General features: G+C 41.3%; 1 protein-coding gene across 4 annotated transcripts in view; it reads left to right on the top strand.

The window, feature by feature from the left end:
• Positions 1-16,457, top strand: part of brinp2 (bone morphogenetic protein/retinoic acid inducible neural-specific 2) — a 254,817-nt gene that overhangs the window by 102,725 nt on the left and 135,635 nt on the right. Inside the window, exons 1-3 of one of the 4 annotated variants that reach the window (XM_061838209.1) lie at positions 14,834-15,074; positions 15,364-15,495; positions 15,649-15,798. In XM_061838209.1, the coding sequence (XP_061694193.1) occupies positions 15,431-15,495; positions 15,649-15,798 (215 nt within the window). In that variant the 5' untranslated portion in view covers positions 14,834-15,074; positions 15,364-15,430. Of the gene's footprint in view, positions 1-14,833; positions 15,075-15,363; positions 15,799-16,457 lie in introns of those variants that run through there. The other 3 variants (XM_061838205.1, XM_061838208.1, XM_061838207.1) reach the window with 3 other exon arrangements.

The following is a 16,457-nucleotide window of genomic DNA, read 5'->3' as shown; positions in this document are numbered from 1 at the left end:
ACAGTACAAGGTATCAACCTTTCTCCTAATCATCATGTCAACCAAATCCTGGGCTTTTCCTGTCATAGTCCCAACATTCAAAGTCCCTGCACTCAGTTGTACGATCTGTGCATTCCTATTTTTCTTCTGACGACGGATCCGGTTTTCACGTCTTCTTTGTCTTCGACCCACAGTAGCTGAATTTCCACCGACGCCCTGCAGGTTAGCAGTGCCGGGGGCGGGCATTGTTAACCCGGGCCACGACCGATCCGATATATAATTCTTTAGATGAACGCTCATATTTGTTAGGCACAATTTTTACACCGGATGCCTTTCCTGACGCAACCCTCTGCATTTATCTGGGCTTGGGACCGGCCTACAGATTGCACTGGTTTGTGCTCCCATAGGGCTGCATTATGTGTTCACAGTCATGATGACCCATAAAGTGAAACCATAACTATATCACTATGGTGTGCAGCAAAAATGTGTTTGACATCTGTGTGGACATGGAGGAAAAAAAACAGACAAAAACTTCTCATTCTCACAAGAAACTTTTTCATTCAAATGAGAAAGTTTGTGCTTCCAACAAGAAACTTTCTCATACGAATGGGAAAAAAAAGCCTTATTACCTATCATGTAATATAAACAAGAGGCATATGACAACATGTACTCCAGGTTGGATATGAAAGAAGGAGAAAAGGTTGGCAAGACAGAGGGATACAGATGGGAAGGATGTGAAGCAAGTAAAGGTGACTAAGGAGAGTGATGGAAATATATTTACTGGTGTCAGTAGTGTGAAAAAATGAACTTTTAGAAGTTAATGAATGGAGAAAATGGGAGAGAAGGTAGAGTAGAAGGGGCAAGCGTGAATGACCAGGAAGTGGCTTTGATTAGTAAGGGAGAAGTTAGAAATGCACTGAACAGAATGAAAAATGGAACGACAGTTGGTCCTAATGACATACCAGTGAAGATATGGAAGCAATTTGGTGAGGTGGCTGTAGAGTTATTGACCAACTTATTCAATACAATACTAGCAGGAAAGAAGATGTGCTTGTCCCCATTTTTAAGAACAAAGGCGATGTTCAGAAGTGTGGAAACTACAGAGGAATAAAGATGATGAACAACACAATGAAGTTATGGGAAAGAGTAGTGGATGCTACACTCAGGACAGAAGTAAGTATCTGCGAGCAACAGTACGGTTTCATCCTTAGAAAGAGGACCACATATGCACTGTTTGCCTTGAGGATGCTCATGGAAAAGTACAGAGAAGATCAGAAAGAGCTACATTGTATCTTTGTAGACCTGGAGAAAGCTTATGACAGAGTACCAAGAGAGGAACTGTGGTACTGCATGCACAAGTCTGGTGTGGCGGAGAAATATGTTAGAATAGTACAGGACATGTATGAGGGCAGCAGAACAGCGGCGAGATGAGCTGTAGGTGTGTCAGAAGAATTTAAGGTGGAGGTGGGACTACATCCAGGATCAGCGCTGAGCCCTTCCTGTTTGCAGTAGTAAAGGATAGGCTGACAGATGAGGTTAGACTGGATTCCCCTTGGACCATGATGTTCCCAGGTGATATTGTGATCTCCAATGAAAGCAGGGAACAGGCGAAGGAACAGTTAGAAAGATGGAGGTACGCCCTGGAAAGGAGAGTAATGAAGATTAGCTGTAGTAAGACTATATGTGTGTGAATGAGAGGGGCGAAGGAGGAAGAGTGAAGCTCCAGAGAGAATAGATAGCGAAGGTGGAAAACCTCAAATACTTGGGGTCAACAATACAGAGCAATGTAGAGTGTGGTAAGGAAATGAAGAAACTGGTACAAGTAGGGTGGAACAGTTGGCGGAAGGTGTCTGGTGTTCTTTGTGACAGAAGAGTATCCGCCAGGATGAAGGGCAAAATTTATAAAACAGTGATGTACGAATTAGAGACAGTGGCCCTGAAGAAACAACAGGAAACAGAACTTGAGGTGGCATAAATGAAAATATTGAGGTTCTCACTTGGTGTGAACAGGTTGGATAGGATTTGAAATGACCTCATTAGAGGGACAGCCAAAGTTGGATGTTTTGGAGACAATGTGAGAGAGAGCAGACTTCGATGGCTTGGACATGTTCAGAGGCAAGAGAGGGAGTATATTGGCAGAAGGGTGCTGAGGATGGAGCTGCCTGGCAAAAGAGCGGGAGGAGGACCTAAGAAAAGGTTGTGGATGTTGTGGGGGAGGACATGAGGACAGTGGGTGTTAGAGAGGAGGATGCAAGAGATAGGCTTAGATGGAAAAAGATGACACGCAGTGGCGACCCCTCACGGGACAAGCCGAAAGAAAAAGAAGAAGACCTATCACGTAATACATTTTTCCACATTTTGTTATGGGACAGCTTTTTTCCAAAATGTATGGATGGCTGAAATTGCAAAACGATTTAACACATTTTGAAACACTTTAAAATTTTAGAAAACAAATCTACAAAAGCATTGACACTTTTACATTGAAGTCCCACACCCTTTCTCAGTAAGAACCACCCCACTTCAAGATGATTGGTTCTTGTAATGCAGGAAGGGTAGGCTATGCAGAAGTCATGAAATGTCCATCCCAAACATAATTAAAAAATACAATTAATTAATAATATTAATAATTATAAGAATAGGCAGCACAGTGGCGTAGCTGCAGAACATTAGCCTCAAAGTTCTGAGGACTGGGACTCAATTCCGGCCCTGCTTTTGTGGAGTGTGCATCTTCTTCCCGTGCCTGCGTGGGTTTTCTCCGGGCACTCCGGTTTCCTCCCGCATCCCAAAATCATACATTCATTGGGGACTCTAAAATGCCCTTCGGTGTAATTGTGAGTGTGATTGTTTTCTGTCTCTGTGTGACTTGCGATTGGCTGGCAAACAGTTCAAGATGTACCCCGGCTCCTCACAACTAGGACAAGCTCCAGCACTCCTGTGACCCTTGTGTGGATAGGCGGGTCAGAAAATGGACAAACGTATCATCATAATAAATTTAGTATGATTAAGTTTAGGATGAGGGTTGGTGTTTTAAGGCAGATGAGAATCAATCCGTCAGGCTGGCTCCCAGGTTCTCTTGCAGCCCCTCACAATGGCCAATGTGGACACCACCGATGACTCGGACTCTACAGATGGAAAATGAGACTGTTGATAACCGTGCATAATAAAAAAGGCGAAAACCCAGTGGATGCTGAGAGAAGAGAATTGTAAGAGAACACTACCCAAATTAGTTGTTGGCTCCAAGAGCGCAGATCACGTGAAGCAAGACACGGAGCTTCATCTCCAGGTCCTGATTTATGCCATTGGTATCTGGGTAATGGCCTGAAGAAAGGCTGACGGTGACCATTGACCAAGCATTGAGCATCCCTGAATTAAATAAAGTCCAGAGGTGTGTCTCCAAGGCATGGTGTTGGACTTTCCAGACAAGGAATGTGCAGGAAGTGGTTGTGTGAGCAAGTGTAAGTGCTTGGCATTGTGGCTGGAGTGAACACCAAGACTAGGAGCACGGATCGAGGACTAAGGTTGAAGAGGACCACATAGATAAGTACAATTATGGCAAGTTGCCTAGCTTCCAGGAGAGAGCCCGTGTACCACAGATAAACATTAATGCTGTGATGGCGGAATCCTGGATATGGGCGACTCAAATGCAGGCAATGATGAAAGCTGATTGACAACAGGCATGCAGCTTAGGTGGTGGTGATGAAGAAAGGAAGGGAGCAAGGGCAACAGCAGCGCCAATGCACACCCAAGCTCCAAAAAGAGCAGGGTACAGATCATGACATGCTGTGTTCAGCAAAACTTTGATTTGAACAGTATTTGATTTTCTGAATAAAAAAGTTTTATTTTTGAGTAAAACCTAATATTCAGCAAAGTTTTTAACAATTTTCACAAAAAAATTCATGTAAACCCAATCAAGTTGAGATGTGCTAAACAAAAAAAAAAAATAGTGATTTGCCACTCATGATCAACCTATATTTAATTTAATAAATTACAAAGACAAGCTATTTCATTTTCAAAGTAAAACTTTCGTTTTTAGCAAATAATCACTAACTTGGAATTTTAGGCCTACCATATCCATTAATCCATCCATTTTCTCAGCCGCTTTTCCTGACGAGGGTCAGGGGAGTGCAGTAGCATATCCCAGCTATCATCGGGGAGGAGGCGGGGCACACCTTGAACTGGTTACCAGCCAATCACAGGGCACATGGAGACAGACAACCATCACATTCACAATCACACCCAGGGGCAATTTAAAGTTTCCAATTGATGCATATTTTTGGGATGTGGGAGGGAACAAGAGTGCCCGGAGAAAACACACGCAGGCACGAGGAGAACATGCAAACCCCACACAGGTGGGCCGGGATTTGAACCCTGCTCCTCAGAACTGAGGCCAACACTCTACAGGTGTGTCACCTTGCCACCTGTACTGCAACATGTTCAGAAAACTGGAACAGGTGGCAAAAAAGAAAGCTGCAGAATGCTTATCAAACACCTGTTTGGAACATTGCAGAGGTGAACAAGCTAATTGGCAACAAGTGGATGCCATAATTGGATATAAAAATGCATTTCTTGGTCATTCACAAGCAAACGTGCAGGTTTCACCTCTTTGTGAACAAGTGCATGAGAAAATGGCTGAGCAGTTTAATGACAATGTTCCTCAACATACAAGTGGAAGGAATTTCAGGGATTTCTTCATCTATCGTCGATATCATCACCAAAAGTTTCAGAGAATTTGGAGGCATTGTCACAAACAAGGGAAGAGGAGTAGGACCCAAATGCAAAACTCCAAGACCAGACGTGGTTTAGAAGGAAGTTTAATCCAGGTAGAGATCGGTACACAGATAGGCAGTCAAAAAAACGACAGTACAAAACATGAGGCTAAAGGCAACATCCAAAAAACAAAGCAAGGGTCTAATTACCACGAGACAAGACATGGAATGAGGAATGTGGGAACATGAGAACCATGTACAGCAAATTAGCGATGAACAACTTGACACAGGATGCTTATAAGCATTTCACAATTAACCTAAAGAAGGCACATGTGAGGACCTTGCTGCCAGAAGCAGATGCATGGCAGGCACTGCCATGATAACGCCCCTAACAGGAATCAGAATCAGCTTAATTGGCCAAGTGTGTAAAAACACACATTCAGAACAAAGAAGAATAAAGTAACAAGTACAAAGAACAAGAGACATTTCTGTTAATAGGAACTATTCCTTATAAGAGTCATAGATGTGCACGATGTAATGTCTTCATTTAGAACAGGTAAGAGGTAAGAGTGTGTCAACATCCCACATTGTGTTAAGCTTGTACAGAGAGTGCCTTTACCTGTTCGTGGTTCAATCAATCAATGCATTTAAGCTGCAAGGCTGAAAACCAACACTGAATGCCTGTGACCTTTGATAGCTCACATGCCACTCTATCAAAAAACTGACACTAATGTATAAAGGATATCAAAAACATGGGCTCTGAAACCCTTTAGAAAACCATTGTCAGTAAATCCAGTTTGGCACTACTTCCGTAAGTATAACTTAAAACTCTTAATATGTAAAGCGAAGCCAACAGTCAACAATACCCAGAAATATTGCCAGCTTGGGGCTAAAGAGGAAAAGAACCATCTGGATGGCAATATTCATCGTCAGCATCGGTGATGGTATCGGGCTGTGTTACTGCCAATGGCATGGGTAACTTACACATCTGGGAAGACAATGTTTCTGCTGTGAGGTACATACAGGTTATGGAGGAGCATATGCTCCCATCGACGCAACGTCTTTTTCATGGATGCCCCTGGTTATTTCAGAAAAGCAATGCCAATCCACATTCTTTATGTTACAAGAGCGTGGCTTCATCGTAAAAGAGTGCAAGTACTAGACTGGCCTGCCTGCAGTCCAGACTTTTCTCCCACTGAAAATGTGTGATTCATTATGTACCGTAAAATATGATAATGGAGACCTCGTACTGTTGAACACCTGGAGCTGTACATCAAGCAAGAATGAATAAAACAAGTATTTGAACACCCTGCTATATTGGAAATTCTCCCATTTAGAAATCATGGAGGGGTCTGAAATTTTCATTGTAGGTGCATGTCCACTGTGAGAGAAATACTCTAAAAAGAAAAATCCAGAAATCACAATGTAAGATTTTTTTAACGATTTATTTGTGTGATAAGCTTCAAATAAGTATTTGAACACCTGAGAAAACCAATCTTAACATCTGTGATAGTCGCCTTTGTTTGCAATTACAGAGGTCAAATGTTTCCTGTATGTTCCTTAATATGCTTCTTACGGATCCACTCCTTGGTTTTCCTGGCTGTGTGCTTCGGGTCATTGTCCCGTTGAAACACCCAGCCACAACCCATGGTCAGTGCTCTGACTGAGGGAAAGCGGTTGTTCCCCAAAATCTCACAATAAATGGCCGTGGTCATTGTCTCCTTAATACAGTGCAGTCGTCCTGTCCCATGTGCACAAAAACACCCCCAAAGCATGATGCTACCACCCCCATGCTTCCTAGTAGGGATCGTGTTCTTGGGATGGAACTCATCATTCGTCTTCCTCTAAACGCGGTTATTCAAGTTATGATCCAAAAGTTCCATTTTGGTCTCATCTGACCACAAAACTTTCTCCCATGACTCCTCTGTATCATCCAGATGGTCATTGGCAAACTTAAATTGGGCCTTGACACGTGCTGGTTTAAGCGGGGGAACCTTCCGTGCCATGCATGATTTCAAACCATGACGTCTTAGTGTATTACCAACAGTCACCTTAGGAACGGTGGTCCCAGCTCTTTTCAGGTCAGTGACCAAGTCCTGTCGTGTAGTCCTGGTCTGATTCCTCACCTATCTAAAGATCATTGAAACCCCACGAGGTGATATCTTGCATGGGGCTCCGCACAGATTGACCGTCACGTTAAGCTTCTTCCATTTTCTAATGATTGCTCCAACAGTGGACCTTTTTTCACCAAGCTGCTTGACAATTTCTCCGTAGCCTTTTCCAGCCGTGTGGAGTTGTACAATTTTGTCTCTGGTATCTTTGGACAGCTCTTTGGTCTTGGCCATGTTACAAGTTTAAGTCTTATAGATTGCATGGGGTGGCCAGGTGTCTTTATGCAGCTAACGTGCTCACACAGGTGCGTCTGATTCAGCATACTACATGGAGTGGAGGGGGACTTTTAAAAGCGGAGTAATAGGTCTTTGAGGGTCAGAATTCTAGCTGATAGACAGGTGTTCAAATACTTATTTGCAGTTGTATCACAAAAAATAAATTAAAAAAATCATACATTGTGATTTCTGGATTTTTCTTTTTAGATTATCTCTCTCACAGTGGACATGCATCTACGATGAAAATTTCAGACCCCCTTTCTAAATGGGAGAATTTGCAATACAGCAGGGTGTTCAAGTACTTATTTTCTTCACTGTACACACAAACATGGTTTGGGGCTATATTCCAATGTATGCTATATATTAACTGTCTGATCTTAACTACATTATATTGTTTTCTTCAGGCATGTGCAATTTCTTCATCAGTACCAGCCAATGTCATCATCCTAGATGGTCTGTTGCTGATTCATCACACGATAGCATATTGGTATAAGCATCTTTAATAGTGTACATCCCTTGCAGTAGCTCAACAATGCCCTGGGTGAGCTAATCGAGCAGTGCTGTGCTTGTAATTTGAGCTTCGTATCCCCCCTTGGCATTTTCAATTACCAGAATTTGCTTTCTGGCGAAATATCAACATATTCCCTCGTGATTAAGGCTGGACCTAATTGTACAAGTACTTGTAGCAAGCAAGTCATAAAGATGGTGTTGCAGAGGCTCAAGATCTTTTGACTGCGTAAAGAAGCAGATTACTTTTTGAGTTGTCTGACCAATGGATGTCAAAGGTATAGTAGGTGAAAAAGAGTTTAGCGAAGGAAGGAAGAAGCTAAGAAGATAAGTAGGCCTGGCACAATAATTTTTTAATGATGTATTTACTCCAAAACTCTTTTCTAATGACTCTGAAATCATGGAAGACATATTTACTCTGTGCTATGTGTCTGAGTTTGAAATAAAGACTGAGGAGCTGCAAGACTAGCCTTGTTTATATGTCGCCCAAACCAAATGAAAATCCTCCATGTTAGTAAGTTTCTTTCAGCCTATCCGGTTAGGGGTGGCCACAGCATGACATCTCAGATGTTTTTACGCCGGATGCCCTTCCTGTCGCAACCCCTCTTGGGGAGGAGAGGCCCCAGTGAGATACGAACTCACAACCCCTGGTTAACCAAACTAATGCTCTAACCACTGCGCAATGGGGCCTCAAATGAAAAACCTCCATGTAAATGTCTCAATTGGAATAAACAAGCCAAATCTGAATAGAATTTCAGAATTTGGCTTTATTTTTTTTTTGCCAAACCCGATGATAAATAATCTTTAGCCATGTGAACCATTATTCAGAATTGAGCCTGGAAAAGGTCTGTCTGTACATGCGTTTGTCTCGTTGTGATGTCATCGGTTTTTACACGGCCATAATGTGGTGACTCCAGGCGGAGCTTGTATCTCAAGGAAATTGTTTTTTCAACTACTTAATAATTGTTTTTAAAACGTTTTTTTTTTTTTTTTTTAATAAACACAAAATCAATCCTAGCTAATATCCTGTAAAGACGAGGGACTTTCATCCTGATAAATGACATTGTGCATACCATATGGCCATTCTGTGTAAATGTAGTGCACATGTATTCACCAGATTGGAATAGATCACCTCACTTGCAAACAATTGACAACATATTTTTAATTTAATTGAATTAATTTGAATTGAAATGACAAAAAACACAGCTAACTGCACAGTTGGTCCACTAAAAATGACCACAAATAATTCAAATTTATGATATTCGCTGTAGTCAACTGCTGGATAAATAAATTGTGCCACTGAGGTTTTGCTTCATAAATAGTTCGCGTTTTCCGTGTTTGTGTTTATCAGCGACTAACACAGAACAACTTGGAGCTGAGTGCTGCTATTTTAAATGACATTGTAGCAGTAGAGCCAGCAGTTTAGCTCCTTAACTTGGTTGCTCATTAGCTCATAAGGGAGCTCATTAGCTCCCAAATAAAGGGTTAACCTTTACCCAGGTGTCTGTTGTTAATCATCGCACTGCACATGGAACGAGGCTGTGGAGTATTGGGCGGAGCCAACACCAAAAGAGTTTACCATTCTGCAGGCATTCCATGAGCCCATATTGACACATCTAGCCAACTCTGTCGGTGCATCACAACAATGACAATTTATCAAGTCCAGAAAAGGCTAGTATTGATTTCGTCAATATAGTAATTATCATGACAGGCCTAATGATCAAATGACTCAAGGTAGTGAATGCTCGAGATAGAAAATTAAAATAAACAGAAGTCTTGAATCACTCCATATGTTTAATCAAATTCACATCTTAATTAACAAAACAGATCGGTCTCTTACAGGTTATCTGCAGGTAGCAGGGTAGTAGCGGATGTGAGTGGAGTATGTTAGATAACTCTGCCTCCCAGTTGAGCATGCTGCTGGCAGGTTGTTATTTATTATCAGCAGTAAAGATGTTTACGGAGGTACTGTATTGATGAGCCTTAATTGACCATGTGGCTGTTTGTCCAACTGGAAAGCGGCCAAAAACCACACCAATAAGGCTGCAATGCACATACGTTCAATATGTACTCACGCACACAGAGCAAACAGTTTCCAGCACAACCCATCTGTGTAGTCTGCATTCCCCAACTTTGTCTGTATTTTACTTCAGGTTGTAATAAATGGTTTGCTGATTCATAACGGCCAGTTATGCATTTTTTTTTTTCCTGTCAGGGTTCCTACCACATCCTTATTTAAAAGCAGACTAAGTCTTTGAATTTGGTCAAAACTTGATGTTGGCCTCTAATTTATTCTCATACAAACATATGTATATTATGCTGTTTGTAACTGTCTACTAATATACATTTTTGCTGTTTATGCATTTCTTAAAAATCTTACCATCCACTTTACCTGTTCAAACCCAATTTACAGGTTTATCAACGCATTGTCTTTTCCTTACCTTGAGCTGTCATGAATATGTTCCTCTGCCATCAGTGCTCTACATTTTATCCTTTGCTTTCCAATTCCCCCTTCCTGCAGTATTTTCCTTAATTCTTGAAACCTCACTTTGCAGTGGGCTTGAATTGCATTACAGTAGATGATCAGCTGGTTGCCCTAGCCCTGCTCCATGTTGCTGACTCATTTTCATACAAAGATGTGAGTGGCGAGCTGCTGGGTAGGCGGAAGAGAGCTGGCTTTTGCTGCAGAAAGACCAATCATTGTTCTGGTGTTCAGCAAGGGCCCAGCCAGGTGTTGTGTTGCACACATGCACAATGTGCATCCAATGTGTGTGTATGGTCCAATAGAGGGAACCCAGTTATATGAAATCCAATAGTAAGTTCTGATCCTCAGTAAATTTCAGTGCACAGTGGTTAAAGTCAGGCAGTCCGGGTTTTCAATTGCACAGTAAAATAAAGGTTGTGTCTTGGATCAGACTTAATGTACAGTTGCCGAAACAGTTGAAGGAATTTCTCAAATCAATCAGAAGGTTAAACTCCATTCACATCAGCTTTTTGCATATGTAACTCAGTGGGAATATTGCAGAAAATGATGTTGGAGCACAGCATTTTGTTATATTTTATTCCTCTTACTGTACAAGCACAGTTTCAATCCTTGTTGAATTGCATTGAAGCAAAATGGAGAGGGGAATAAAAATCTCCAATAAATATGAGCACTGTGTCCCTCTTGGCTCAGCTGTCATAAATGAGATGGTGGTGGGTAAATTTGCCGTTCTGTTCCACCGAAAGCTCTCACCAATGTGAATTTACTCATGGCTTTTACAGCTTAGAAGGAGAGGGTAAATACGTGAAGGGTGTGTGAATAATGCAAGAGTGAACACTAAATGTCAGAGCTAAAAATTCCTCCTATTTTCTTGCTGCCATTCACTGCATATTTTATGTACTTTAATAATTAGTGGTAGAGTTTCAGGAGAGGAGGAAAGTAGAATGAGGCCTGGCGGTTATCTGTTTCAACTTGTTTCTACAACCATTAAATAAACATGATTTGAAGGACAAACCTTGCCAATATGTACAGTAGAATGTGAATTGTCACTGTAGATCCGAGGTGCTCAGCATGTTCAAGTCATCGTGAAAGGACAAAAGACAGCAGGGACAATTAGCAAAACAGGTTCAATTTAGGACTGCAAAATTTTAATCCAAAAGTAGTAAAACTGAAAAAGGCATTCACGGAGAAATGTGGTGACAAAAGGAGACTGGGAAAAAAAAGTCAAGTGAGAGATGAGTGAATGTTAAACAAGGTTGCACAAAATAGACCCCTGAAGATTGTTGAAATGACTGAAAAAGATTGAAATCAGAGCACTCTAAAATGTCTTCTTTCATTTTTCTTCTCTGCCCCTCCTGTACTTTACTTCTTAGCAACCCAGCAAGGTTGATATTTATTCAAACCCATCTAATAAAAAAATACAGAGTAGGGTGGTGTTGAAAATACAATAAAATACTGTACATTACTGGGAAAAAAGAAAAAGCAGGCCTTCACATGGCACGATTGTTATCCTGTATCTTTTCACATCTCAATATATATTGCAGTCTATGTAATGTAAACTTTACAGTGAAGAAAATAAGTTTTTGAACACCCTGCAATATTGTCTGTTCTCCCACTTAGAAATCATGGAGGGGTCTAAAATTTTCATTGTAGGTGCATGTCCACTGTGAGACAGAGAATCTGAAAAGAAAAATCCATAAATCACAATGCATGATTTTTTTCAACAATTTATTTGTGTGATACAGCTGCAAATAAGTATTTGAACATTTGAGAAAACCAATGTTAATATTTGGTACAGTAGCCTTTATTTGCAATTACAGAGGTCAAACGTTTCCTGTAGTTGTTCACCAGGTTTGAACACACTGCAGGAGGGATTTTGGTCCACTCCTCCACACAGATCTTCTCTAGATTAGACAGGTTTCGGGGCTCTCGCTAAAAAACAGGGAGTTTCAGCTCCCTCCAAATATTTTCTATTGGGTTTATGTCTGGAAACTGGCAAGGCCATGCCAGAACCTTGATATGCTTCTTATGGAGCCACTCCTTGGTTTTCCTGGCTATGTGCATCGGGTCATTGTCATGTTGAAAGACCTAGCCACGACCCATCTTAAATGCTCTGACTGAGGGAAAGAGGTTGTTCCCTGAAATCTCACAATACATGGCCACAGTCATCCTCTCCTTAATACAGTGCAGTCATCCTGTCCCATGTGCAGAAAAACACACCCAAAGCATGATGCTACCACCCCGATGCTTCACAGTAGGGATGATGTTCCTGGGATGGAACTCATCATTCATCTTCCTCCAAGCATGGTTAATGGAATTGTGACCAAAAAGTTCCGTTTTGGTCCTACTGACCACAAAACTTTCTCCCATGACTAGTGTATTACCAACATTGGAAACGGTGGTCCCAGCTCTTTTCAGGTCATTGACCACGTCCTGTCGTGTAGTCCCGGGCTGATTCCTTACCTTTCTAAGGATCATTGAAACCCCATGAGGTGATATCTTGCATGGAGCTCCACTCCGATTGAGATTGACCGTCTCTTTGGTCTTGGCCATTTTACAAGCTTGAGTCTTACTGATTTTATGGGGGTTTATGCAGCTAACTACTTCACACAGGTGGGTCCGATTCAAGATAATACATGGAGTGGAGGTAGACTTTTAATGGCAGACTAACAGGTCTTTCTAGCTGATAGACAAGTGTTCAAATACTTACTTGCAGCTTTATCACACAAATAAATCGTTAAAAATTCATACATTGATATTTCTGGATTTTTCTTTTTAGGTTATCTCTCTCACAGTGGACATGCACCTACGACAAAAAATTCAGACCCCTCCGTGATTTCTAAGTGGGAGAACTTGCAATATAGTAAGGTGTTCAAATACTTATTGTCTTCACTGTGCATATTGTGTTTATGGTATAATTCCGTGGGGGGAGGTTCATTGTTAAAGTCAAGCGGAGAGTGCTCCTCACTCCACCAAACACCTCAGGGAAAGCATAAAACGAGCTAATAGGCACCGTCTCAGGGTGTCACCTGATTCGAGTGAGTCAGCGGACAGTGGAAATAATCATCGCTGTGTGGTTGTAGCAGAAGAAACTCGAAGGTGCTTTTGCCACCATCCCAAGTGGATGTGGTGGGCAATTTTCTATTGGCCCACAATTGACTAAGATTTACATCCCTTAATCTCATTTTGTAATGAGTTGTTGCTGGTTGATATTTACAAAGTATGAAGCAGAGTATGACTCCGGAACCCAATTCAACCCTCTTTTCCCACTTTGGTCATTTTTGTGTACGGTACCATTTACGCAGTAAGATTTAATTAGCATAATGTATAAATACAATAACACCCAGTTACTCCGAAAATGATATTCAGTTATGGTACTGTAGAACTGAATTACGGTAACTTCCTGGTCCTGTGTTACCAGTAAGTGACTGTAAATACATACAAATCTAGAAAAGTTACGTTTCTATGAGCATCTAAAATGAGATTTCTCTGAGAATATGTATATTTCACTTGTCAATTTTTTATTCTTACCCAGTAATATAAAGGAATATCACACATTAAAGAGACGGAGAAGGCCATCACCTGCATTTTCTACTGTATCTTAATAGGTCAGACAGCTCTGTGTTTTCACCTAAAAAGATTATTTTAGTTGCACAGCCAGTGCACTTAAACGTTTGGCATATTTTGATAGTTGTTTAATCCAAGTCTTGTCCAAAATAGAGCACACCTTTTTGGGCTTAATCAGATGAGACCTTTGACTTCTTCTTCTTCTTTTCCTTTCGGCTTGTCCCGTTAGGGGTCGCCACAGCGTGTCATCTTTTGCCATCTTAGCCTATCTCCTGCATCTTCCTCTCGAACCCCAACTGCCCTCATGTCTTCCCTCACCACATCCATAAACCTTCTCTTTGGTCTTCCTCTCGCTCTTTTGCCTGGGAGCTCCATCCTCAGCATCCTTCTACCAACATACTCACTCTCTCGCCTCTGAACATGTCCAAACCATCAAAGTCTGCTCTCTCGAATCTTGTCTCCAAAACATCCAGCTTTGGCTGTCCCTCTAATGAGCTCATTTCTAATCCTATCCAACCTGGTCACTCCGAGCGAGAACCTCAACATCTTCATTTCTGCCACCTCCAGTTCAGCTTCCTGTTGTTTCTTCAGTGCCACCGTCTCTAATCCGTACATCATGGCCGGCCTCACCACTGTTTTGTAAACTTTGCCCTTCATCCTAGCAGACACTCTTCTGTCACATAACACACCAGACACCTTTCGCCAGCTGTTCCAACCACATCCAAATCACAAGTTGTACTTCCCAAAATGCACCCAAACCCTGCATTTAGAAGTAATGAATTGTCATAGACAACCAAAATGTATCCCACTTGGCTTCCATTTGTTTGTATAACATACTGTATTTACAATTCTGCCGAGCTTTTTGGCATTGGCTTAAATGGTGTACTTTATTAACTTGGCTAGACAAGTAGTTGATGAGGCCTCTGGTACAAACAGAATTTGATCATGATAGAGTGTTTGTTAGGACACAATACCTCCCCAAGTGAAATACAGTAATAGTGATGCAACAATTCTGAACTGTATTGCAGTGGTATTTGTTATGTGTGTGTATTCTGTGTATTTTTATTCTGTTTTCTTTATTATCCTATTATGCTTTTAAGTTTTTATCATGTGGATCTTTGTGACACTGTTTCCTTTCATACTTTTAAGTCCTTATGATGTAACGTGGTTTCCTCTAATGCTCTTGGGTCCCTGTGGCACGAACTCTTTTTGTCCTTTGTGACATGGAAGTCTGAAATGTTTCAAGGATTACCTATATAAGGACGAGAAAGACAGACAATGAGGCTGCTTGTTACGACCTCACTGCTGCTCTGGGAAACTACACTGCTCGGAACACGAACCACTCTGCCTTTTGTTTTTGGATCAGCTGGAACTTTCGCTAACTTGGAATACCTGCTGGGACGAACTTGTTGAACGAGCTTGTTTGGGAACACTTGTTCAATCTTGGTGACTATTTGCTGCTGTGGCTCCACTACTGTGTTCTTGAACACCTATTTTGTGTTTGCTATTTTATTGTGTTTGTGTTGTGTTGATGTGTGTGCGATTAAATTGTCAGAAACACAATACAATTGCCATGTCGCATTTTGCTGGTTTGAGCAAAGGGGACGTTAGTCTTAATTCACACGTAGCATGTGATGGTTTATGTACTTGTATGTACTGTGTAATAAACATTTCAGATAATGGAAGGATATATATTAGATAATTTCAAGATACTTATTTTGTTTTATTGTTTCAGGCCAGTGGGAGGTGACTGTCAGAAGAAATGCCGGCCCTAGGTGCCCTAGTACATCACCACCGGAACCATGGCAACTCATTGGCCTATGAGAAAAGAGGAGTGCTCCCATGGATCTGCCTTTCCTGCTAGATGGTCAGCATCCTCCTTGATGCTTCTATGGTTGTCGTGGGTGTTCTTATGGCTGCTGTGGCCCATCCGAGCTGAACAAGCAGCCAGCGGGGGGCACGTGGGCAAACCGCTTCACAGTTCACTGTCGTCCCCCTCGGCATCTTCCTCCTCCTCCAGTTCCTCTGCATGGGGCTTCAGCACAAGGCAGAGTGGGGGGCAGTTGGACTGGCTGCTGTCAGAAAAGGGACCGTTCCACCGCTGCCCTGAGTACACAGAGTTCAGAGAGAGGTTCCAGCAGGGATTTTCTACCAGATACAAAATTTACAGGTAAGATGGGTCTGGGCCTGCACATTTTGAGTACTGTATTTCGTGTGGAGAAGATCCAAAGAAGGGTTAATATATGCAACAGGTAAAAAAAGTTCAGTGTTTCAAGTAAGCTGCCTTACATATTGATTCCCAAAGTGTTTAGATTTATGGATTATGTCGTCTGACTGCTCAAATCTGGTACGCTCTACAAGTATATTATGTATATTATTCTCGCTCTCTAGATAGATAGATAGATAGATAGATAGATAGATAGATAGATAGATAGATCTGTGTATGTGTGTGTTAAATGTCGACCCTGGTAAAATAACATTTCACAATTTTACCTTAGATAAGTTTGCTATAATTTATTTATTTTTTGCTACATTTCCTTACCATGACAGCACGAGATTGGCCACTTTAGTGTTTCATTCTCCATTGTAAAGATTTAGTGTTTGTGCAAGCTTTAACGTACATGCAAAATATTATTGGATGGGTTAATGTGCTTCTTAAATATCTATCAACTATTAAAAACTCCAACAGTAGTAAATACTTATTCAGAATGCTGAAAATGCAAAATTACATCTCAATGATAAAATTTAATATAAAAGATCCAATTATTCACAAGTGTTGAAACAAGTCTAAACAGAAAAAAAAGGTGCAGGGAATTTCTCCCCCCAACC

The sequence above is a fragment of the Syngnathoides biaculeatus genome, chromosome 13, assembly GCF_019802595.1.
Source record: "Syngnathoides biaculeatus isolate LvHL_M chromosome 13, ASM1980259v1, whole genome shotgun sequence".
NCBI classification, from domain to species: domain Eukaryota; kingdom Metazoa; phylum Chordata; class Actinopteri; order Syngnathiformes; family Syngnathidae; genus Syngnathoides; species Syngnathoides biaculeatus.
This window is presented reverse-complemented; position numbering and strand designations above follow the sequence as displayed.